This window comes from Microtus pennsylvanicus, chromosome 12, assembly GCF_037038515.1.
Source record: "Microtus pennsylvanicus isolate mMicPen1 chromosome 12, mMicPen1.hap1, whole genome shotgun sequence".
NCBI lineage: Eukaryota > Metazoa > Chordata > Mammalia > Rodentia > Cricetidae > Microtus > Microtus pennsylvanicus.
The window spans coordinates 26,313,354-26,338,852 of NC_134590.1; the positions used below are offsets into that span (position 1 = coordinate 26,313,354).

Sequence of the window (25,499 nt, forward strand, 5' to 3'; positions counted from 1 at the left end):
GTAGAATTTAATGAACACAAACATGACTTACTAAATTCTCCTTTTATTCATGATGAAACCAGGAAGATGCTTGCATGGAAACAAGCTTGCAGCTAAAAACTGATTCCACCCCTTCAGATGTTGTGTGTGCGTATAATAAAAAAAGATATATAAAAGGTTATTAAATAAGATAATCTCAATCCACGTGAGATAATGGAATCTGGGACAACACTTCGGACTAGCTCAGCCTCAACACTACTGACAGAGTCAGAACAGGTTTTTCTAGGAAATATCACTGTGTGCAAATGACAAAAAGCCAAAAGCTACGTAACCTAAAACAATGGCCCTGCAGACAAAGCCAGCACTAAAAGATCCCAATTAGAGATTGGGTAGGAGCAGCATCTTGCTATGCAGCTGGATCTGTAACAGAGCAATATGTACCAACAGAGCCAAACTCCACCCAGGGGTTATAGAGGTGTGTGACACCATGGCCAGATGAAGGCATTTTATTACAAGTTTTCATTGCAATGTCTAAGTCTTTCTGGATGATTTCATTAGATGATCTAAATATTCTTTTATTTTTACTAATGTTACATTTGACTCCTATTAAGAGTATATATTTTAAATTTATTTTTTATTAACATTTAGCAACTTGTTTACGGACATTGATTGCCATTCTACTATGTATTTATATATTTGAAGCATATTACACACTTAGTATTACTGATTTTTCTTAAAAGAGTTCTTTTGCTGACATAACACCAAATAAATGGAGTACCAAAGCACTATTTCAGGCAGAGGGCACTATAGGAAACAGTCGTCACAGCCTAAAGTGTCAGTCACAGCCATGCAGAGGCTGATCTGGGCGTCTGACAATATGGAGGAAGAATGCCGTTTAATGAAAATGGGGAAAACAAACGATTCTGTGGAGGTTTTCTCATAGCAAATATGTAACAGAACAGCAAGAAGTCGTGTGAAAACATGAACCTGGGCAGGACGGGTAACAAGATTTTTGTAGGTCTACCAACAGCGCTACACAGCCAGAACAGTTTCTTCAACTTCAGAATATTTATCGTCTATACTCTGCCCAGGAAAGAAATAGAAAAAAATAAGAGCAAACTTAGGTCACTATCTGGAGCACAAAAACTGTGATTTGTTCATGACTGTATGATCAAAGAGAACCCCTCTGATCCTCCTCGACCTCCTGAGGGCTGGGACAACTGTACATCACCACCTGGCTTCTTCCTAACCAGGTTCTAAAGACAAACAACACTCAACACAGAGCCCCGTCTGAAAGTTCTGCCAGCTCACTTCTCCCAGTAAGATACAGCCACTTGTTTGTGCTGTCTCTTCCACCCAAACACCTGCCAATGAAGACAAGATTTTCCCAGTCCACTCTCAACTTGAGGCAGTGGCCTCAAAGGTTAAATTTAAATATCTCATCCTTTTAAAACTACTACTGCATATAGTTGCAAAGTCAGCTGAAACCCAGATACTAAACAGATATGAATCCTGGCTTATATGGTTGTTAAACTGTACTTTGGTCATTTATGTCACACAGAAGCAAGTGATACTTTTATTAAACAGTTAAGAAACATGAAAGAGGAAAATTTTCAATGTATTCTAGTACTGTAAGAAATATTTGAGCTACAGCAAAAAGTTATACAAAAATATAATTAAAATGAGACAGTTTTGCTACTAAGTGTAAATCATCAATTCCTAATGGAAAAGAACACCAATACTTATGAAAATATTAAGACAAAACCCAGAGTGTCTGCACTGTCCCTCCAACCATTAGCTGTAAAGTCAGACATCCATAAGACCACTTAAGTGAGGCCAACAGACTGTGACCTTAACACAGTAAGATTATCTCCAGCACCCTCAAAGGGCTGCAGAAACTAACTATAACTGTGCCTGCCACCATTTCTGCCTTAAAAATTGTTAATGACCACAGCGACCATGAAATGCCTAGAAAGTTATACATTCATAAATTGCACTCTTGCATTTGGTTATTTCACTCCGGGGGGGTGGGGGGCGCTGTTTTAAAGTAGGCTTCTGATGCTCAAGTATGTGGCAGCAGGCTCAATGATGAACACAAAGAAGAAAGTTCATGACTCAGCGTTTTGGAGCTGGTTCAGAAGATGTGTAGAGTAGGGACAGACCAGCCAGACCATGAATGCAGTCATCTGAATGGCAGCGATGCTGCTGATCTACGGTTGGAGGAGGCAGTGCAGGTAGAAGACAGGACAGGGAAAACCCGCTCCACCAAATGCCTCTATGCCAAAGAACTAGAGCCCCTGGCTTCTGAGAGCCAGTGACTCCCACTTCTACATGGGCCATCTGATCTGTACTGCAATCAGAGGCAATTTATTACTCTTGATTTCAAACACTCCTGACCCCACACACACACTGAGCATGCGGGCATATGTGTGTGACTGTGCGCATACGCGCTTGCACTTTAAACTTTACAAGGGTCCCAGCATTAACATCTATATAATCTACTGCAATTCAATTTCTAAGTTAAAACCAGTCCATTAATGAACAAAATCACAGCAGAGGATGAAGCTGAGTTTCCTTAACTTCACCTAGTAAACCCTTAGCAAGTAAAAGCCTGGATGTATACTGTTAAGATAGTTTTTCCTGCTCGAGTTCATTTTACACATCTTCCATAAAGGTATTTAAAACCCGAAAGGAACTAAAATGTAAAATCTTAGATCTTCCTCTTAGAAAACTACTTAGCCAACAACTAATAAAATACAAAAATAAAAAAAAAACAAGGTCTTAGGAAAGAGACCAAGAGGAATAAGATAACAACACTCTCTAGACATTAACATGCTGCAAGGGCAGACAACATGTATACAAGTTTTAAAAAACCAAGTCAGAACTGCAAGTATTAAAAATAGATAAAATAGTAAAGCCCCTCAAAGGGAGGGAGGCAAGGGGGTATAAGTCATCAAGATCAAAGGCTTACAGCAATATACAATCCAGCAACCACTAAAATGCATTAGAATTAAACAAAAGGCTAAGAACTGCTAAGAGCACCTGGGAGATGAGAAGCAGGATCTGGCTTCTAACTCTGCTAAGAGCACCCGGGAGATGAGAAGCAGGATCTGGCTTCAAACTCTGCTAAGAGTACCCGGGAGATGAGAAGCAGGATCTGGCTTCTAACTCTTCTAAGAGTACCCGGGAGATGAGAAGCAGGATCTGGCTTCTAACTCTGGCTGGGATAATGGACATTAAACCACCCAAACCTAGGCCGCCCCATCCACAACCAGGAAATGTCACCTGCTCTACCTGCTTAACAGCCACATATGGCTGAAATCAGCTCCCCAAATCTTAACGTCACACCAATGAAATCGCCTAACAGGTGGCTATTGATTTAACTTCTTCCTGAGCACTTCCAGTAAGGAGAATCTTTCCTTATTTCTCAAAACCGATTACTACACTCTGGGCAGGTGATTCTTAGAAAGTACTTGCTGTGTAAAGGCAAACTCAGAATCGCAGACATTCCCACCTCCCGGTAACTGCATAGAAAACAAATCCGGGAAAGGCCAGTGTAATATGAACCGTGGGGAAATGAAAACACCCATTACTCAGAGAATGATCTCTTCCGAAGAGCAGCTTGGGAAAGGCTCCAGAGGTTTCTGTTGGCTCTTGAAGATGGGTAGGGTTCTGATCCGCAGGCTTCAAGCTCTAATTCTGTTGTAAGGCCTTTGTTTAAGAGGGACTGGCAAGAGAGCACATGCCAGGTCTCAGATCTGGAAGCGGCGGTTTCAGAAAAGAGGGAGGGTGTGGTGGGTCCCTAAAAGACCTAGAAGTTGGCTGGAACTGGGTGATGAAGAAATGTGAATATCCAACCTGTCATATGACTGAGGTCAGAACAGAGCCATTCTCTTAAGAGTTTTGAGTTCAGTGAATTAGGGGGCATAGACTGGGGCAGGAAACTGAATGCCAAAGTGGACCCTACTGACAGACTACAAACTCCAGAATGTATGAGTCAAAACTGGAAATAAGAGAGCCCAAGACAGAGAAGAGTGTCTTAGAAAGGAGAAATTCTACGAACATAGATTAAAAGGTTAATCTATATCTATGTGGTGAACGTAAATGTAGTTTTTAGAATCCCCCACCCTACCATCAGCCACTGGTCTCTGCGTTCAAGGGCCACTTCCCTCAAGCCAAAGCACGGTTTTTAAAAAGGGAGGCCAGCAATGCATGATCTCTAGACCCATATTTGGCAAAGAACCAAGCTGAGCTTGGGTGAGCATCTCCGACTGGACTGCTTCCATAATGTGGAAGATCATGTGTGATGATGACCCTTTGACAAGCTAAAGTCTCCCAGCTGCTCTGTGCTAAAAACTTTCTACTCCGGATGAGTATTTCCAGTCTTTCCAGTACGGCACATCTGATCAGCACAACGCTGACTCCGGAGCAAGCACGTCGATCCCGGGGATCTTGGGGACCACTGGGGACCCCCGGCTGGGCTCTCCCTTTCCCTTCACCCAAGCAGTCAAGCGAGGCCAGGCCGCGCCTGGGAAAAACAGTCGAACATCCCCCCCCCCCCCCCAGCGAAGCTAGCAGGGGCCGGATCCCCTCCCCCAGTCGCCTCGGAAAGAGGGCGGCGCCGCCAGCGGCGGAGCCTGGTACCCAGCGGCCGGCTCCTGGCTCGCCCGCCCCGTACCCTCCAGCCGCGGCCCTCACCTCGGCCCGGGCCGGCTCGAGGCCCTGCACTGCCGCGGGCTGCGGCTGCAGCTGCTGGGCGGGCGCCGGCGGCTCCTGATTTCGGTGGCTCAGGTCTTCGTCGGGGCCGGCGCGGACCCCGACCGGGGCCCAGAGCAGCGGAAGCAGCAGGAGCACGAGCAGCCGTCGCGTCGGCGCCCGGCAGCTCCCTCGGGCCGCCATCCCGCCCGCCCAGCCGGCACGGCGCTGCGGCAGGAGGAAGTGCGGGCTAAGGGAAGCGTCGAGCCTGGCGTGCCGGGAGGTGCGTCCGTCAGCTCCCGCCGCCGCTCAGCGGGGCAGCCTGCACCACGCGGGACGCGGCGACCGGGACGGACTAGCTGCGGGCGCTCCGCGGCTGCCGGGCAGGAGAACCCACACACTCCTCCAACTGCCTCCGCGGCCCAACTCCTCCGGCCCCGCCCCCTGGCCAGGAAGGCCTCCCATTGGCCCGACGTCAGCCTCGGCGTCGTGACGTTTCCGGCAGGTTGAGGTGCGGCTCGCGCGCCCCTCCCATTGGACGCGGCGCGCCGGGCAGGTAGCTGGCCTTGGATGATTGACGCTCCCGGCATCTTTCCGGGGCCCCACCAGCGACCCCTTGGGATCTTGGCCAGGCAGTGACCAGGCTGCAAGGCTCCTGCCAGCACTTCCTCAAGAGCATTAAGCAATTAGAGCCAAAGCCACCGCTACTTCCACTTCTGTTGAATGTCAAGTGACACCCAGCCCCGCTACTTACGTGGCACTTCCCTGGCAGGGACTGCCACACCTTAAAGTGGCCCTGTCATTTACCCTCACTAAGTCCCAGTGTCACCTGCATAGAATATTTTTCGGGGGTCCACATTTTTGAAGGCTCTGAAGTGGGATTCAGAAGTAAAAGATGAAAACGTCCAAGCTTTAAGACCTTGTTGAATAGCAGCAGGCAAAAACGGTCTTTAACTACGCTGGCCCAGAATGCCTTACTCTTTGAGATGTCCTAAAAAGGCTCGGCTTTTGAAAAGTTGGGTGTTGTTTAAGGACTTTTGTAGGATGGAGGCTCTGGGGTAGGCAAGACTACAAGACGGGAAGGAATGGCTAGTTAGGCTCTAGAATACGACTTCAGTTTTAAAAAGAAAAGCTGAGCAGGCGGATCTCTGTGAGTTCGAGACCAGCCTGGTCTACAAGAGCTAGTTCCAGGACAGGCTCCAAAACCACAGAGAAACCCTGTCTCGAAAAACCAAAAAAAAAAAAGAAAGAAAGAAAAAGAAAAAGAAAAGAAAAGCTGAACACACACCTCCTGCCAGGTCCTATTTTAAGTCCGACTCCTAGTTCTACAAGCCATTCCTGTAACCTGTCCTTAGCCTTCTACTGCTCCTTACAGAATACAGCACTTGGCCCTTCAAGCCCTAGCATATGTATATGTGCCTGGTGTGCTAAGGTAACCAGGATGCCCTCCTACATGTAGTTTGGGGTGCAGCTGTTGTACCTCCCGGTCCATTCTGGGAGTGCAAATGTTCTGAGCCCTCACAAAGTAATGTAACAGATCAGAAATGCAGACTCCTTCAGCCACCTCCTTTTCCTACAAAGATTTGCCTTGCTCAAAAGGGTCAAGTGGGAAGGAAGAAGCATCCCGGTACATAGAGGGCTAAGTGCCGCAAGCTCTTTCTTCCTGCTAGGGGCTGGGTTTATTTTTCTGGAGTTAGCCGCCCCCAATCTATGACTGCCTCAGAGGAAGAGCTTCTGGCTAAATACTAGTTAGCTCACATAGAGAAAGCAAATAAGACCCTGGGCTAAAACTGCAGGGTGTTGAGCAGCGGGCTCCAAAGCTCCAGTGGCTCTGGAGTAAGGCGGGGATGTTCAACAAAGGCTGTCAGGGAAGGGGCACGGGACTTTGTTCCCAGAGGGGAGCTGGTATCGCATTGTTACAGTGGCGGGTCTGAGGAGTGTGGGGTTTTCCCAGCCCCTCGGTGTTGCCCAGCTCCCCAGCCTCACTGGGGCACTGCCAGGTAAGCTCCAGGGGTTAGATTCCAAAGCGAGTAGCTCTTTGTGTTCCACACAGCTGTACCTCCTGGCCTATGCATTGCTCCAGATTGAGGCAAGACATAGCTTTAACCCCTGGAAGACTCAGAACTATTATCCTAGGCTTTAATAGTGACTCTCTCTGAAAAACAAACAAAAAAATCAAAACAAAACCAAAAATAAAAGAAGCTATTTTTTTTTAAGTGCTGCTGAGTGAATCCAGGCTTTGTGCTTACTAGGCAAATTGCTCTACCACTAAGCTACTTCCCCACACTGTTGGCATCCCTCCCTGAAGAAGAACTGAAGCCGTTTACTTGACCCCCAGCAGGCATTTACAGCGAAGAATACTGCTGCATGGGCAGCAGCGTGTGCAGTGTGTGAGCTGGGCGTGACACCCAGGACCAAGTGGGAGCTAAGCAGAGACTAGCACTGGGCCGCTCCTCTCAGCCTGGAAGACAGTCTTTATTTCTGTATTGGGTTTGTTTCTCATTAGTGTAACAAACACCAGAGACAATTTATAAAGAGGAATGGTGTATGTCTGCTCATGGTTGTGGAAATGTCAGACCATGATCAGTTGATCCTGTTGTCTGGGGACCTGTAGTGGAACAACACAAGATGGTGGGGCATGTGGTATAGGAAGGTGGCTCACCTCATGGCTAGGGGACAGAAGGCCAGGTCTCTTCAATCTCTTCTACCTCTTTTTAAAAGTATTCTTGTTTGTTTTTGGAAACCTGTACAATGTATCTTATCAATCTCTCCCTCTGCTCTTCCACCCCCTCTAGGTTCCCTCCAACACATACACCTCTGAACTTCATTTTCTTTCTTTTTTGCTTCTTAAAAATAATCCACTGGGTCCAGTTAGTGTTGCCTAGATGCACATATGAAGCCATCCGCTGAGGCCTGGGGATCATCCCAGGAGCCACATATAGATGACAAACCTCTAGCCAACATCACGCTATTAGAAAAAAGGCATTCCCATGAAAATCAGAACAAGACGAGATTGTCCACTCTCTCCACCCCTAGTCAATAGAGTGCTTGAAGTCTTAGGGCAATAAGGCAAGAGAAAGAAACCAAAGGAATACAAATGACAGGGCACATGGGGGGGGGGTGTTGGAGAGGTGGTGTTTCTATTTGATTCTATATATATATATATATATATATATATATATATATATATATATATGAGATCTTACAGCCTTCACCATCAAAACCTGTAGGAGCCGATGAATACATTCTACAAAGTGGCAGGATACAAACTGCACAAAGATCACTAGGCTTTAAATATACCGATTACATGCAAAAATAGAAATCAGGGTAACAATGCCACTGACTGCACACGCACATACACACCCACAGCAAGCCTAACCAAGGAAATGAAAGACTTCTTCAATGAAAGTGTTAAGGCACTGAAGAGATCAATTAAGGAGTTCTCTAGATGACAGAAAGACCCTTCTCGTACCATGCTCGGGGTCACCAGAGACCTCTCTGCAGGCTCCAGGTCTTAAAGTTCTTAGCGCTTCTCAACAGCACTCAGCTGGGGACCAAGCCTTTGGCATATGGACCTTTGGGCAACACTCAAGATCAAAGGTATTAGCATAGCTGTTAACAGGCCTTCGAGGCTTCCATCTGCTGAGATTAACCCTATCTGCATAGCCCCGCCCCCCCCCCCCCCCACACACACACGCACCTTACCTAAGAAGGGGAATAGGCACTTATTGGCACTCTGCTGGTAGCACATCTTTATCAAATGTTTATTCTAAGTCAAGCAGGACAGTCCTGGGTCATCTCACAAGATGGGTACTAACCCCCTTTTAATGTCTTCACAAATGACAAGGAATTATCCCTCAACTGCTAACCAGTGACAGAGTTTATGAGGATTCAGCCATCATACCAGTCAGCGGGTCAAGAGTACATGTTTCATTTCCTGCCAAGAGAACGACCTCTCTCCACCCGGGGTTTTACAGGAAGAACTATTTCCTCACCTCCTAATCTGCATATCTGGTGATGGAGAATAAATTGGGACAGGAGAATTGGGCATACTGAACTCCTCCCACTGTGCTGTTCCTCATGGGAGTTTTCCCCTCAGCCTGCGGAGAGAAAGATGGTCTCCGCTGCTCTACCAGACCTGGGTCAGGCCCAAGGCCATCATCTATTGAATGATAAAGCTCTTGGATCTGGATGCCCATATTAGCCCAGCCCATCGGGCCACCACATCTAAAAGAATAAAGGGGGAAAAAGTGTAGCTGGTTCCATTACAGTAAAGATCTGTGGCAACAAGATGGACAAGTTAAATTTAATACCCAGAATTCATATGGTAAAAGGATAAAGCCAACACACACACACACACACAGTAGGCATTCCCTCCAAACAGGCCTCCTATCTGTCTAGCTCTCTGCTTTCATTCTGAAGTTTCTGGAAGGAAAAGGAGCACTTCCCCAGCAACTCAGAAACAGCCCCCAAATAATTTAAAAGCCATTTTGTTCACTTTATTCTTGAAAGGCTTCATGGGATAAAAACTAGTTAGAGAAGACTCCAACAGACAAAAGTGATAAAGGCAGAGGGGGGGGCAGAAACTGGAAATGTCACTGAGTCAGCTAAAGATCATCCAAAATTAAAAAGAGAACATGACAAATTGAAGTGTAAGTGGATGACAAAGAGCAGCTTGCAACATTCTTGGCCTCAGCTCTTCCAAGCATACCTAGTCTGAGAAGTAAAGGCTGGCACTCAGGCTAAGCACTAAGACCCTGGAAACATGGTGATCACAAGTCTGGTAGGTATGTCCAGCTGGCCCAAGGAAACCTCACACAAGGCTGGGTATAACTTGAAGGGTTTCATGCATTAAATGCAATTTCAGAAGTAATTTATAGAATTTCCTGGCTTTCTATCCAAGAAACCTGGTTGCGCATTCAGAAAGAATGCTAAATAATGTCCACCCTCACTTACATACCTGTTTGCTCATCCTCTTTCTTGGGATAGTTAACAGAAATTTCAAAGTGGGAGCCAAGAGAGTCTTCTGCTTGCCTGTCCAAATCTGTTCTTCCTTCAGGCTTCCGTATGAGTGACGGGGACCAGCTTCCATGCCATTGGGTACCTGTCATGTCCTCACACCCCACATCTAATCTGCTAGCAATTTTGGCTGTCTCTAAAACAGATAGTAAGTCTCTTCATTTTCCAAAGCAGGTGTCATTTCTCAGGGGACTGTTAAATATCTTGTTGGTTGACCTCCTTGCTTCTGGTGTGTGTGTGCGTGCGTGCGTGCATGTGTGTGTGTGTGTGGTTATTTATATTTGTTTTGAGATAGGCTGGCTTCAAACTCCTGATCCTTCTGCTTTAATTCCCAGGCAGGGGAGATTACACTCAGCTCTTGCAAGTCTACAGTCTAACCAGGAACCAGAAGGAGTTTTTAAAATGAAATAGGTAATTTCATTCACTTGCTTAGAATTCTCTAATGAGAACTAGGGACTTGGGTCAGCTAGTAAATGTGATGGTTCCACAGCCTGAGTTTGGATCCCCAGAATCGACATAGCACGTGTGTGTACTCTCAGCTCTCCTGAGCGAGATGGGAGGCAAAGGCAGGAGAGGCTCTCAGAAGCGCACAGGCCATCCAGCCTGGAGTCACAGTAGCAAGCAACAACAAAAATCTGTCTCTACCAAGGTGAAAGGTGAGGGCTGACGGCCGAGGATGTCCTGTGACCTCTGCGTGTCCACCGAAGCAAGTTCACACCTTCACACACAGACATAGCCACAGATGAAGAAATAGAACTTCTCTAATGACATCTAAATACACTCAGGATAAAGACCAAAGTGCCTGCCTCCGGAGGATGGATTACGTAACTCCTGCCTCCTTGTGTGATCTCATCTTCACCTTTCTCCACCACGTGGACCATGCCCAGTCAAACTTGCTTCCGCCTCAGGACCTTTGACCTTGCTGTGTCTATTTATAGAACACACTTTTGTCTTACCTCTAGGAACTGAAAGGAAGGAAATAGACTTGGGAGGCCATTTAGCTCCATCGGATGCATCTGATTTCATTATTCTGTGCTGATTAATTGATATGACCTCAACTTGAGTTCATATCGATTGATATCATATATCATATCAATTGATAACTCAAGTTGATCAAACACGCCACATGTTCAGGGGAGAATTCAGAGATTCAAATTCTTATGTAAAATTTCCATTCTTTTAAAGCTAGCAATTGTATCAAACTAGAACTATATCTACATTATCTACATTAGCATCGATTAGAAGGGTTTCCTTCAGTAACAGTGGTTTAGATCCAGTCCGGGAGACCCATGGAGATCAGGGATCAAGGTTCCTTCCACTTTGTACTGTCATTCATGGGGTGTGGCTCTCAGCTTCATGACTCAGTATGTCCTCTAGACTCTAGCTCCTACATCTCAGACTGCAGGATGCATGTCTGGCTGTTACAATGGGGACACAAGGGAGCCATCAGGTACATTTTGTGAAGTTTCCATAATGTTCATCTGCTTATATCTTATTGGGCAGATTTTAAAATATGGCTACCGATAGCTGCAAGGGAAGCTGGGAAATGTAGTCTTTCTATCAGGAGCTTTCAGTACCAAAACTAAGGGGAGTCAGCCCACTGGGGTCAGAAATTAATAGTTTATGTCAAAATAACAGTGTCAGTTCGGGTTCTCCACAACAGTAGACCTAGAACAAATCTGAACCTTTAAGGCTGGAAACTAAAAGAGGACTTTTCTATATAAAAGCAGAATTCATTCTTCCAAAAGGCCTCAGGTTTTGCTTTCAAGACATTCAACCTATTTGATGCAACCATCCCTTTGAACCCATCCATTAAAAACTGTACATACATCTATAAGATATTTTAAGAGCAATCTAGATTAGTGCTTTAAAAAAAACAAAAAAAGTTAATACATAAATTCAAGAGCACAATAGCCCCAAATTTTTTTATTGGTTGATTTTTAAAGAGATTTCTTTAATTGTTTTAAGCATATATCTGTATGCCTGAGTGTCTGTGCACCATGTGCATGCAGTGCCCACAGAAGCCAGAAGATGGCATCAACTCCCTTAGAAAGGAAGCGATAGAGGTAGTTGTGATTTGCCTAATATGTGCTGGGAACCAAATTCAGATCCTTTGCAAGAGCAGTAAGTACCCTTAACCATGGATTTCTACGGCCCCAACTCAAAATTTAAAAAACACTGTGCAAAACAGGGCCTGTCTGTTGGCTGCATTTGACTTGCATCCTGCCTGTTGGTCATCTTTTCCTACATAGTTGAGCAAACAGGTTGGGCCCTGATAGGCTCACAGTGAAAACCCTGTAACTTGAGACCCTACATAAAACTGGGGTCTCAACCACCATGAGAAGCTCTGTAGCAAAGGCACAAAGTCCCACACGCTTTCTGTGCCTGCAGTCAAAGAGAGAGCCCTGGTTCCATCTGGGTTTTGTTAGTTTAAATTTTGGTGTCTAACCATTCTGCCAACGGAAAACTATCTTAAAAACGAAACACTTTTCTCCATCACCTCCTAAATTCTTTCCTTTGTAAAAACAAAACTTCTGCTGCTATCTAATGATTTAGAGAGTTGGTGGAAGGAAGGAGGAAATAATTAACTGGGGTCCTCAAAAAGTCCATGGCCTTTTCAACCTGTAATCACCAGCCATGCGTGCACACTGTCTCACTGCACAGAGGAATGTGACTTCCACGTAGTTCTCAGTTGTCTTTCAGAGTTGACCTTGAAACACCCTGAAAAGTGTCGGCAAGGCCAGAGGTGTTTTGTCACAGATCTGCAAGCAGGCTTTATTAATATCAAATATGCTTTCTCGTTTTTGTATGTGTTGTCGTTGTCTTCCCTAATTTTAGAGACTCGTGTATGAAATCTTCTGTTGTAATACTGCACACGCTTGCATGTTGTCTGAGTCAGTCTGGACTGTTTGAGTAATGAAAGACTAAAACGGGCCCGGGAGAGGTACCAACACAAAAGCTACATCACTTAGGAATCTGTAATTTTACTGAAAACTGAGAAGATAAAATACGTTCAGTTGTCTTGTCCAATAGCTTTGGGGAAGTAGAAATTCCTGTCATAAATTGGTTTATATAATAACCATCAGACAATAAATAAATAGATAAAAAACCAGGTATAATTCAATACATCTGTGCTAGCTCTATAGGAAGCAAATTTGTTCATCTGCTTGAAGTTCTTTTTCTCTGCTATCTCGTTTTCAAAAAGCAAGTCATGTTGTTGTGATTTTGAGTGCGTTGAGAGTCATTTTTTAAATTTTGATTTGTGTGTGTACATATGCATTCATATATGTTTGTGCACATGTATGTTCTGATGCCACGGAGCCAGAAGAGGGTGTCAGATCCCCTGGAGCTGAAGTTAAGGATGCTGGTGAGATTGGGGTCGGAGCACAGGTCCTCTGGAAGAGCAGTAAGCGCTCCTAACTGATGAGCCGTTTTCCTAAGTCCCGAGAGTCACTGTTTCTAAAGAAACACCAAAAAAAAAAAAAAGGTTGGCTCACATCACTGCAGTTATCTATCTGGTCTCTGGGAAAAGAAAATAACACTGCATCCTTGAACATCATAGAACATTGATGAGCAATTCATGTGAATTTGATCTTTGTCTGAATGGATTTTTATTCCGATAAACTCATGTTTTTTTTTTATGCAAAGACTATCTTTGACAAGCATGCTACTCACTGAAGATAGTGCCCTTAATCTTTTCTTTCCTGACGGCAACCTCAGCACAAATGTAAAAACGTATTGTTATGGAATATTAGTTGAAAATGTGTTACATTTGTTTATGCTGCGGAACATTAGTTTAATGATGCAGAGATGTGTTGCATTGCTGTGATTCTTTGCCTGTCTAAAACACCTGATTGGTCTAATAAAGAGCTAAATGGCCAATAGCTAGACAGGAGAAAGGAGAGGCAGGGCTGGTGGGCACAGAATTAATAGGAGGAGAAATCAAGAGAAGAGGGAAGAGTGAGAAGAGGTGAAGGAGAGGGGGAACACCAGGCTCAGCCACTAAGCCACACAGCCAGCACGGAGTAAGAAGGGAAGAAAGACATAAAGAATAAAACAAAGGTAAAAGGCTCAGAAGCAGAACATAGTTGAAGAGAAATGGGATAATTTAAATTTGAAAAGTTGGCTAGAAATAGGTCAAGCTAAGGCCAGGCATTCATAAGTAAAATAAGTAAAAATACGTCTCAGCGACTTCCTGAGAGCTGAGTGGCAGGCCCCCAAATAGTAAAAACAAAAGTCAACTAAATCATATTTTCTGATTCTAATTCTCTACTTTACCTACCCCGGCAGTACATTGCTTGTCTCTTAATATAGATTAAATCCCACTCCGTGGTTTTTTGTTTTTTTTTTTTTTTTTTGTTTTGTTTTTTTTTTTTTTTTGGTTTTTCGAGACAGGGTTTCTCTGTGTGTTTTGGAGCTTGTCCTGGAACTAACTCTTGTAGACCAGGCTGGTCTCGAACTCACAGAGATCCGCCTGCCTCTGCCTCCCGAGTGCTGGGATTAAAGGCGTGCGCCACCATCGCCCGGCCTCACTCCGTGGTTTTATACAGAACATTTTAAAAGTACATGTCTTTCTTGCTCTTTTCCTACACCCTGTAAACATTTATGAGTGGACAATGTCTCCCTTCATGACTTAATGAACCTTGTGACAGCCTTGGGGCTGGCTGCACAATTTGTTCAGCCCCGTGCAAAAGGCAATGAGGGCTCCCTGCTCAAACGGCAGGAAAGCTGTGCAGTAAAAGCTCTGCTATAAGAGGGGAAATAATGGTTCATGAGAAACCACAGACACTTAAAAGTTGCCAAAATAATATGTTGATGTTATCATTTTATATACTTAATGGCTTATCAATAATCTTTCCCCCCAACATAATATTTTATTAATTATTTGGGAATTTCATACAATGCCTCCTGGTCACACTCAATTCCCCTTCCTCCCAGGTCTATCCTCACTCCCTTGCACCTCCTCCCTCTCTCAAAAAAAAAAAACATACACCAAGTGTGTTGCCCTTGTCAAACTCCCAGCGGCCAGACCTTAAAGAAAGCTGAGTGCTTCCCCGGCAACCACCACCACCACCCCCTTGCCAGAAGCCATCAGCTGTGAAGAACTACACTTCAGCCTCTTTATCATAACTTTTTTTTTATTTTATTGAGCTGTATATTTTTCTCTGCTCCCTTCCCTTCCTCTCCCCTCCCCTTCAACCCTCTCCCATGCTCCCAGTTTACTCAGGAGATCTTGTCTTTTTCTACTTCCCATGTAGATTAGATCCATGTATGTCTGTCTTAAGGTGCTTATTGTTGTCTAGGTTTTCTGGGATTGTGGTTTGTAGGTTAGTTTTCTTTGCTTTATGTTCAAAAACCACTTATGAGTGAGTACATATGATATTTGTCTTTCTGGGTCTGGGTTACTTCACTCAACATGATGTTTTCTAGATCCATCCATTTGCCTGCAAATTTCAAGATGTCATTATTTTTTTTCTGCTGTGTAGTAGTACTCCATTGTGTAAATGTACCACATTTTCCTTATCCATTCTTCAGTCAAGGGGCATTTTGGTTGTTTCCAGGTTCTGGCTATGACAAACAATGCTACTATGAACATAGTTGAGCACATGCCCTTGTGGCACGTTTATCACAACTTTTAAGAAGTCTCTTCAAGCCTGGCGGTGGTGGCGCACGCCTTTAATCCCAGCACTCGGGAGGCAGAGGCAGGAAGATCTCTGGGAGTTCGAGGCCAGCCTGGTCTACAAGAGCTAGTTCCGGGATAGGCACCAAAGCTACAGAGAAACCCTGTCTCGAAAAAAAAAATCTTTTCAATAGCTTCCTGTCTGGGCTACTTCCCTTGGGGTAGAGTGTCTCAGAAACTTTCCACATCTCTCATTCTCAGTTATGAGCCTGCAGTCATTGATGGATACCACCGCAAAGGAAGCTTCCTTGCCCATAAGTAACTGGTAGCAGCATGGATCATGGACTTCCACATGACTTCTGGTAGCATCAAGGACCACAGATGCCGTCTGTGGCAGCAGCCGTGATCACGGCCGTCAACATGGTCATTTGCAGCAGCACTGACCAAGGACATCAACCTGGCGTCCAGGGGCCAGCATGGCTTCCAGCAGCAATCAAACCATACAGTTCTTTCGAGGAGGCTTAATCCAGAAAATGAACCATTTTTCATCTCGATATTTTGTTGCTCAGAGACAGGGTGACTGTGAGACGCAGCACTGACGCCGGATGCGGGTGCTCTCCTCCCAGCAGGGCGATCATTACAAGCCGTAGTCCGCTGTGGCCTTCCCCCATAACTATTGCTGCGGCGCCATCTCTAATCCTGCTTCTCTCTGCCACGGACGCTGGTCCCTTCTGTTAGTATTATTGCTAAATTATTATAGATAAATTATTACTTTTTATTTCACATCAGTAACATGTAGATTTTCCTCCACTGGAAGACACTGAACTGATCGAAATAGGTGCAAAACCCTTCAGAGCTGCTAGTCTCATCCGTGGGAGGAACATCATTAGTGCCTCCTGCTGCCACTCCTCAAAGGTGCCCTCGGGTAAACTTCCCAAATGTGGTAAGGATCAGCCTGGGTTTTCCTTCTCTTAAGACTATTGATAAGCTTCTGGTCCCCCCCCTCCCCCACACACACCTTTTTTCCACAAGAGAAGTTCTTTCCCAGATTCAAGATAAAAAAAAAATAGGCCGGGCGGTGGTGGCACACGCCTTTAATCCCAGCACTTGGGAGGCAGAGGCAGGCGGATCTCTGTGAGTTCGAGACCAGCCTGGTCTACAAGAGCTAGTTCCAGGATAGGCTCCAAAACCACAGAGAAACCCTGTCTCGAAAAACCAAAAAAAAAAAAAAAATAGTTTTTTTTTCTTACCAAGAATTCCTCAAGGTGATTTTGTAATGCTGTCTTAGAACACCCTGTGAAATACTAGGAAATTCAATTAGAGTATTCGCTGTGCAAAGGGAAGGGGCTAAGGGCAGAGTGAGGTGTCTAACACAGAAGATTAGCTTTGGAGTAGACAGGCTGGAGAGGTCCTACTTGGCCGAGTAGCAGCAGTCAGTAGCTCTGGGGATTGTACTTGTTTTACTTGTTTGGATTTTATGGTTAAGAAAATACACACTGTGGAGTCACGAAGATAGGCCTGGATACTGTAAGACAAGTTACATGAGTGTTTCCTCTGTAGACAGACATGTTCTCATGAGCCCGAATCACCTAGCAAGATCTCTATATGTGCAAATACTTTTAAAAAAATTTCTCCACCTTTTGTGCGCATGTGCGTGTGTGTGTGTGTGCGTGTGTGTGTGTGTGTGTGTGTGTGTTAGACAGAAAGAGGGTGCCCACATGTCCCGTGGAGCTCAGGCTAACCTTGCCTATCAGTTGCCCTCACCGTTGCTTTTGATAGGGTCCCTCGTTACATTGCAGGAGATGCAATCCATGGAGAGGAATGAATTTTTTTTTTTCAAATCTCCTGGAACAGACCAGAAACAAAACTTACCCACTTGACAATCTGAAGCTATTCTGAGTAGGGAAAATGTTGAACCACATTAAACCCTAACCGTGGATAGAAGAAACTCTGTCTTGTTCAATGGGCTTTGCCTGCCAGTGGGTGTGCCTGGAGAGCTGACCAGTGTGCTTCTGGGATTCTCATTAGCTCCCCCTTCCCTCTTGTCATAGGAGTGCCGGGACTAGAGACACCCTACCTCATCCTCCTGGACGTGGGTTCTGGGGGTTCCAGATTCAAATTCTCAAGCTTATAAGTGCTTTGCCTACTGACCCATCTCCCCTGCCCTCTGAATGCCATTCTGATCATAACGTCAGAATGTATTCTGTGAATGAGGAAGAGTATGCACAGCAAACAGAATGTTACATATTCCCTCTGACACACCCTCAGACACTTCTGCTTTTAAACGGTCCCATCCTAGGAGAGACATTACAGGGAACACAATCCAAGGAATAGAATAAAATTAATTTAAATCTTGTGTTCTCCTTGAACAAAACAGAAACACAACTTGACAATCTGATGTTGTTCTGAGTAGGGAAAAACACTAAGCCACGGTAAACCCTAACTGAGGGCCGAGGGAGCGCTGTCTTGTTCAATGTGCTTTGTAATTCTAGGACACTAAGAGAACGCGCCCGGAGGATGAAAGGGGAAACTCTGAAGGGCAATGCTGAGCGACGAACTTGAGAGAACAGGCTCACCAGAGATGCTGCCAACTAACATCACAAACACGGTGCTCACGGGGACTTTGGGAACTGTCCAGCAGATAAGTGAATTATTTAGAAAAACATCTTAGATTTCCTCCAGCTGCACATTTTTTTAGCATGATCTCCCAGGACATGTCTAGCAGAAGGTGTGGTAGTTTGCGTGAAAATGGGACCCATAGGTTCACAGGCAGTGGCTTTATTGGAGGTATGACTTTGTTGGGGTAGGTATGGCCTTGTTGGAGGAAGTGTGTCACTTTGAGGCTTCAAATGCTCAAGCCAGGTCCAGGGTCACTTTGAGGCTTCAAATGCTCAAGCCAGGTCCAGGGTCACTGAATTTTCCTGCTGCCTGCCAGTCTTGATGCAGAACTCTCAGTTACCTCTCCAGCACCATGGCTGCCTGCACTCCACCGTGCGTCCTGCCATGATAATGATGGGCTAAACTTCTGAACTATAAGTCACCCCCAAATAAACGTTTTCCTTTATAAGAGCTGACAAGGTCATGGTGCCCCTTTACAGCAACAGAAACCCTAACTAAGAAGTTGTTCTCTGATTTTACCCCAGAATTGCATCTCTTAGAGCGAGGGAAAAGACAATCCATTCCCATCCTGCTGCCTCTTCCTCACAATTACTTTGTGCTCTAAGTTTCCTGCATGTCTTCTTTTTAAAATAATTTATTAATTTATTGATAGCATTCGAGCACATGTTGGACACACATTACGTGGAGGCCAGAGGACCATGTGGGTCCTCAGGTCATCAGGCTTGGTAGCAAGAACCTTTACCCTCTGAGCCATCTTTTGGCTATGCTTCTTAATCTTGAAAGCAAAACCACATAAGGAAACCCTAACAGACTAGCAGTTCTCAACCTGTGGGTCCCAACCCCTCTGGGAGTCAAGTGACCGACCCTTTCATAGGAGTCGACACAAACCATCAGAAAACACAGATATTTACATTATAATTCACAACAGTAGCAAAACTACAACCACAAAAATAATTTTATGGTTGGGGGTCACCACAACATGAGGAACTGTGTTAAAGGGTCATAGCCCTTGGAAGGTTGAGAACCCCTGCTGTACACAATTTAAGGTGAAAAGGAGAAAGATGAACTGGAGGTAAAATTTGTCTGCAACAAGTAGGTAGGAGGGAGAGCTGGAAGAGCGGCTAATCCTGATGAAACAGAACCCAATCTTTACCGTCCTTTACCTGGGATTGTGGGCCAGAGTTGCACACACAACTATGTCCTCGTCACCCCAACTACAAGCTGCGTCCCTACCCACCTACTGGGTTCTGTGATTTCTTCAGTGTGGGTTGCTTTCAAGCCTCAAATATCTTATACAGTCTACTAAGCCAAAGAGTTATGATTAGAGTCAATTGACAGTAGGTCACTGGGCATCAGGTCTCGAGGTCAGGAGACAGGAAACCTCAAAGCACTGACCTGTTTTGGTTCAGTTTATGCGGGAACAAATACTAGCATTACAGTCTTCAAGTTGAAGACCAATGGCTGTTCACTTTGCCAAACAGATTCAAATGCTAACATTTTGGAGACATTTCTCTCAATCTCTCATGAGTTGAGAGTAACCTGGTAAAAAATGTGAGTGGGATGATAGGATTATTGGCTCCTAAACACTTCTTCTGCCTGGGTTGTTTACTCCCTTCTCAGAATGATTACAGTATCGTTAGCAGTCTACCTACCCAAAGAATGACTACTTTTTACATATCAGTATTAAACCACATTTAATCTTTTTAAATTAAATTTACATTTAAGGACACGGTGCTAAGGACTTCATTAAAAGAGCAATCCATTTTGACATACATTGCTCTGGAGTGTCTCAAGGTACTTGGTATCAGGCAAATATTTACGGTCTCTATTAAATGTGTATCCATCCAGCTTTCTTGGTAGATGAGAGTCAGTTTTGTCACTGTGACCAGACACCTGAGTAGACTAATGTAAAGAAGAAAGGATACGCATCTCTGCTCACACTGTCCAAACGTTCAGTCCATGGTTAGCTGGCTACATTGCTTGCAGGCCTATGGCGTTATGTAGCTGTTACCTCTAGGCTGGACATTATCATTGCTGTTCTACATCAGAGCAGTTGACAAGATTTTCCTATTAATGTCCCTCAGGGAGGGAGCTGGGAACTCACACAGCTCGTAAGGCCCCTCCTGGACAGCGTACTGAGTCCATTCCTTTCCTGTAAGAAGGTGATTTGGGGTGTGCTATGGTTTCAACGTGCATTGTCCCCTGGAGGCTTGTGTATTTAAACACTTGATCCTCAGCGGCTGCTGTCTTGGGAGACTGTAGAACCTTTAAGTGATGGAGCCTTACAGGAAGAAGTACATAATTGGGGCAGGCTTTGAGGTTCCCTGGCCTGCTAAGTGGTGAGCAAGTATTTGCCACAGAGTGTTTCTGCCATCACAGGACCACACGACATTGTCTTCCTCATCACGGCAGACTATCTCCTTTCAACTTGTGAGCCAAGAATCCTCCCTTACTTGCCAGGTATTTGGTCACCATGGTGAGCAAACATAGGAGAGCTAAGCTGATGCTTCCTTTGTCATATAACACCACAGAGCTTCGCCTTGGGCTGCACACTATAGGGAGAGCTGGGCAAAATGAGTCTGTAAAGCTGAGAGATTATTTGTCCAACCATGGCCCTGATGGCCAGGTGCAGCCTGTGAGGTGAGACAGCTTCTGGAAACTAACTGGGTTGTGAAGGGTTAAATGGGGTGATTACTTCATCTGTGCTGCTTGCCCAATATCGCTCTTTTGAAAGCCCCAAATGGGGCACGTGATGGGAGCTTTTCATGCTGTGCTGGACCCTGTTAAAGTTCTGTGAGTACCCCCTTAGCTGCCGAATTCCAAGACCAATTCACATTCCTTGGAATAGGAGGCCATGGATCTTCAGAGATACAGCTCAGCCTAAGTGAAAAGATTTCATTCTACAATGCTAGCCTCTAAGTGTCTTACAGATTTGGAAAGGCATTTGAAAGACCTGTAAAAACAGCAGCATTCAGTCTGCATGCACGGGGCACCCAAATGCTACAGGGTTATTGAATGGAAATCCCAGTGCCAGGTGCAGGTGCTTAACTACAGTTATTAGCAAGGGAGGCTTCTGAGAGCCCCCCATCCCTGCACACAACACGGCTATTGCCTCTGCTGTTTGCAAGCCCGAACTAGAGAGTAAGTCTCTAGTGCTGAAAATCTTGCCCACTCTGGCTGAAGGTTCTGGGTAAACTCAACTGGGACTGAAATGGAGACATCCTCACTAATGGGTGACTTTCCTAGCTACTAGGTTAGCTGCTGAGGGAAACAATGGTCCTGCTCAGCTGTGGACTGGTCCCATGTATTCATGCCACTAGCAGGCCCTACAAGATGTGACCCCTAGGAGCAATAGTGGCACAACTCTCTGGGCGTAACCAACTCACTTCCAGTTGGATTTAAGACCTACGACACAGAGGGAATCCAGGCTTGATACTATAAACCAGAATAAAAACTTGTGGCTCAGAAAGGCCATAGGCTCAATGGAGAGGTTGCTGTTATTGTTTTGTTATGTGTTGTGTCTGTGGCCTAAACATCTAGGTTTATGGTCATACATTAGCTCTGCTGTTGGCCTTGGTCAGGGTAGCAGTTGCTATGAAAACTCCGAGCTGGTCACATTGTCTAGAATACATGAGTTTTACTGTGGTAGAATGATTCAAAGCTCAGCTCTCAATGGGAGGACATAATTATACCACTCCTCTGGGGCTCAAGGCACATTGAGCATTAGAGGGAGGGGGAAAGAATGTCAGAGCAAGAAGCAAAGGTGTTCTGAAACTTTACACTGTGGGTTGCACAGGCTCGCTGCCATCTTGGATCAGAACAACTGTAAAAACCCACACGAGATGCTTAGCAGTTAGGCCTAGAAACATTCCCTCATAGAGGCCAGAGGGAGGTTTCCTAGACCCATGGGGCTCACAAATCCCCCACCTCCCCAAGGTAGGAGAGCTGCTTATGGGAGGCAGAGTCTTAGCAGAGCAGTCACTCACAAGCTGTCCGTGGTGCAGACACCATGAGCAGGACTTAGCAGGGGCCCAGCTGCAAGCTGTCAAAGGGACGTCCTGGTGGTGCAGCTGTCTTGGTTGTAAATACTAGCCCCTAACCAAATGGTTCACAAAACTAGCTTTAGACAGAAGTGTTTTAGTCTCTTGGTACCTGCTCTATCTGGGGTGATTAAATGTTTCTTTACCTCTTTCTAGAAGTCCCATGACAGCTAGCCAGAAACACATGGTAGGAGGACATGCCAGAGGAAAACTGCTCACTTTAGAGCAACCAGGAAGGAGAGAGAGAGAGAGAGAGAGAGAGAGAGAGAGAGAGAGAGAGAGAGAGAGAGAGAGAGTTGAGAAAGTGCCAAGGGACAAGATAGACCTGTCCCTAGAGAGCCACTAACTTGAACCAGGCCCCACCCATTAAAAGTTCATTCAGCTAGTAATTTAGTGTATTAACTTAGGAGTCATTCATCTCCTAAATAAATACATGCATGGCTGTTTGCCTGCATGTGTATCTATGCACCATATGTACACCTGGTGTCCACAAAGTTCAGAAGAGAATGTCATATGTCCCATTGGAGACACATCCAGGTGTGAGACACTGGACCATCTGGAAGAGCAGTGGTCTTACCTGCTGAGCCATCTTTCCAGTTTTCCAGTCATCACTTAAAGACCCATTAACTGCAACCAGCCCTCTAATACACAAACCTTTGTGTATTCTACCGGTATCAGACCGCAGTAATAACCACTCTTTGTATTAAAAATACAGTACAAAACACGAGATTGTGCAGATAATCCATGCTCGCTGTAAGAACATGTTAGGGTGCAGGATGAGTCATAGCCCCAAACAGAGGCTACTGTCAGCACGCTAGGGTAGCCAGTGCTGTTGAGATAACTCAGCCTTTTTTTCTGCCAGCTTGACAGTGTTGCAGTTACATCCCAGGGGGTGAAGAATTTCCACCTCGGTTGATTTCTGAGTCATCTCTGGGAAGAATTTACAAATCTGTATGATGCTCTCCCTTTTGGAATATTTTCGCAAACACAAAACACAGTGATGATTCTGCCCCTGAAGACAGCACATAGTTCTTACGTGTGTGTTGCATTGCTCAGGCCCCACTCACGCTACTTTCACAGTCACGCGCGTGCGCGCGTGCGCACGCGCACACACACACACACACACACACACACACACACACACACACACACACACATTCTTTTCTGAAAGAGCATTTCATGTAGCCCAAATTGGCCCTGAACTTGCTGTGTAGCCAAGGAGGACTGATATTCTGATCCTCCTGCCTCCACGTTCCAAGTCCTGGGATTACAGGCATTCACTCTCACACCTGGTTTTATGCAGTGCAGGGGATCAACCTCAGGGACTCATGTAAGCAAGGCAGGTGCTCTAGAAGCTGAGCTACATCCCAGGCCTGTTCTGAGTCCTGGAACACTTTGCTATTTCCTCTTTCCTCCCTCTGCACCTAGAAGTGACATGTTTGGGCGAGGAAGAAGAGGAAGAAATAAATACAGAATGGTGTGCAAGGGACAGCAAAGGACAGGAGGGGCAGGAACAGGAACCGGAACTATCTCACAGACCGACAGGCCACCAAAGGAGATGCTCCTTAGTTCACTCCAAAGTCCAAGCCCTCAGTTAACTTAGGTGCAAAATTTCTTCCTACAGCAAAGTACAACTTTGCTTTAAACTATTTATTTAAAATCCTGCGTGTCATTTGTATGGGTGTTAAGAACAAACTGCCACATGATTTCTGGACATCCTCTATTTGAAAGAGTTTTGTTCCTGAGCTCTGGTCCCGAAGACAGCAAATTCTAAGTAATAAATGATATACCGCATTTATTCGAACAGAGCAAACAATTGGTCTTGATTAAGTGGTGAGTTGATCGATGGCAGAGAAAACACATCGGGATTCACACAGGAGCTGCAGGGTAGACTTTGGTAAGCAAGTGTGCTAGACAGTAGTTGACTCCAAAAATTAAACCGTCTGGGTTAAGGGAAGTTCATTAAACACAAGATGTTAAAGGGATGTGAAACACCAGGATGTTCTAAGAGGAGCTGAACATTCCATCCTGTGGGAAGTTCATTAAATCCAGGAAAGAAAACAACTCTGTGGCTTCAGGAAGTGTCTGAAACTGAGCAGATTCAGGAAGTGTCTGAAACTGAGCAGATTTACTAGGCCCCTCCTCCTCAGGAATATATAACATGTAAGGGCTGCTGAGAAACACTCTGATGAGATACGCTGCCTGGAAGAAGCATGAGCGGCATGGGAAGGGACCCTCTCCACAGGTCCTGTGGAGCCGCCTGCAGGCTGTGCAGTGTGCTCCAGGGTCCCAGCTTCAGGGAGCTGTCACTTATGCTGGGATGGGCTTTGTTCCTGTAAGCTTCCCCTCACCCATACTGCTGCAAGTAACCTAACAAACCTGGTTAGTTCACCAAGGATCTTGGTGCTAACCTTATTTCTGTCAACCACAGATTCCCCACGCAGAGCTAGATGTGATGGCACGTGCCTTTAATCCCAGCCTTTGGGAGGCAGAGGTGTGTGGATCTTTGTGTTTGAGGTTAGCCTAGTCTAAGGAGCAAGTTACAAGACAGCCAGGACTACACAGAGAGATTCTGTCTCAAAAACAAAACAAAACAACCCAAAACAAAAAACACTTCTCCCTGGGACAAAACAAAACAACAAAAACCCCAAACAAAAAAACACTTCTCCCTGGGTACCACTGTCAGACAATAGATTAAAAGAGTTAGGGTGTAGCTCAGTGATAGGAGGGTGTGACAAGCATTTGTGAGGCCTCAGGCTCAACCCTATAGGAAGACAAGTACATAAGTAAGTTTTAAGAATCCATTAGATTAGAATGCTGTCAGTTAAACAGCCTCAGTTGGCAGACTGCAGGGATGTCTTACTCAGTAGAGTATATGACATCTGCGTTGACCGAGTAAGCTGGGGATGAAGGCCGAGCGTGCAGGAGGCATGAAGCACCGGGTTCAACCCACACTGCTAGACTGTATGCACCTGCAATTCCGGCACTTCGGAGACTGAGACACAGTGCAGGGTCATTCTCTGGTGCAGGACTTCAAGGCGACCTGGGATACCTGAGACCCTGACTCAACAAAGTAAACAAACCTCAACCATAAAAAACCAAGTACCTCAGCTAGTAAGCAGTATGCCCAAGTTTCTTCCCTCAGTGTTGGGAGCAGAATGCAGAGCCTCATATACTCCAGGCAAGCACTCCAGGCAAGCACTCAACTACCCAACTCCATCCCAGCCCAGAATATGTTCCACTGTAGGGATGTGAAGGGCTTCCTGTTGCCAGGGCACTGGTATTCTTTCTCATGCTTCCATCTCCTTTCATCCCATGCCTCTACTTCCCTTTAATCCAGCTGGATATTTCCCTTAACAGAAAGAAGCATCTGCATAGGTGTGACGCCATTCCTCGTACCTTTAGGCTTGGCTCTACTAGTTGAAACGGACCCAGGCATCAGGGAACACTGAGTCATGGCAGAGTGAGGCTGCTGCTTTCAGTTCTCCCGGTTCAGGGCATGTCTGTACGCATAAGTATAAAAATAG

The 25,499-nt window shown here is 45.4% G+C and overlaps 1 protein-coding gene across 1 annotated transcript in view; it reads right to left on the reverse strand.

Annotated features, from left to right (window-relative positions):
* The window catches only part of Tmem165 (transmembrane protein 165), a 28,352-nt gene extending 23,243 nt beyond the window's left edge, over nt 1-5,109 (reverse strand). Inside the window, exon 1 of the mRNA XM_075942971.1 lies at nt 4,678-5,109. Within this exon, the coding sequence (XP_075799086.1) occupies nt 4,678-4,878 (201 nt within the window). The 5' untranslated portion in view covers nt 4,879-5,109. The remainder of the gene's footprint in view (nt 1-4,677) is intronic.
* Between the last annotated feature and the right edge of the window lie 20,390 nt (nt 5,110-25,499).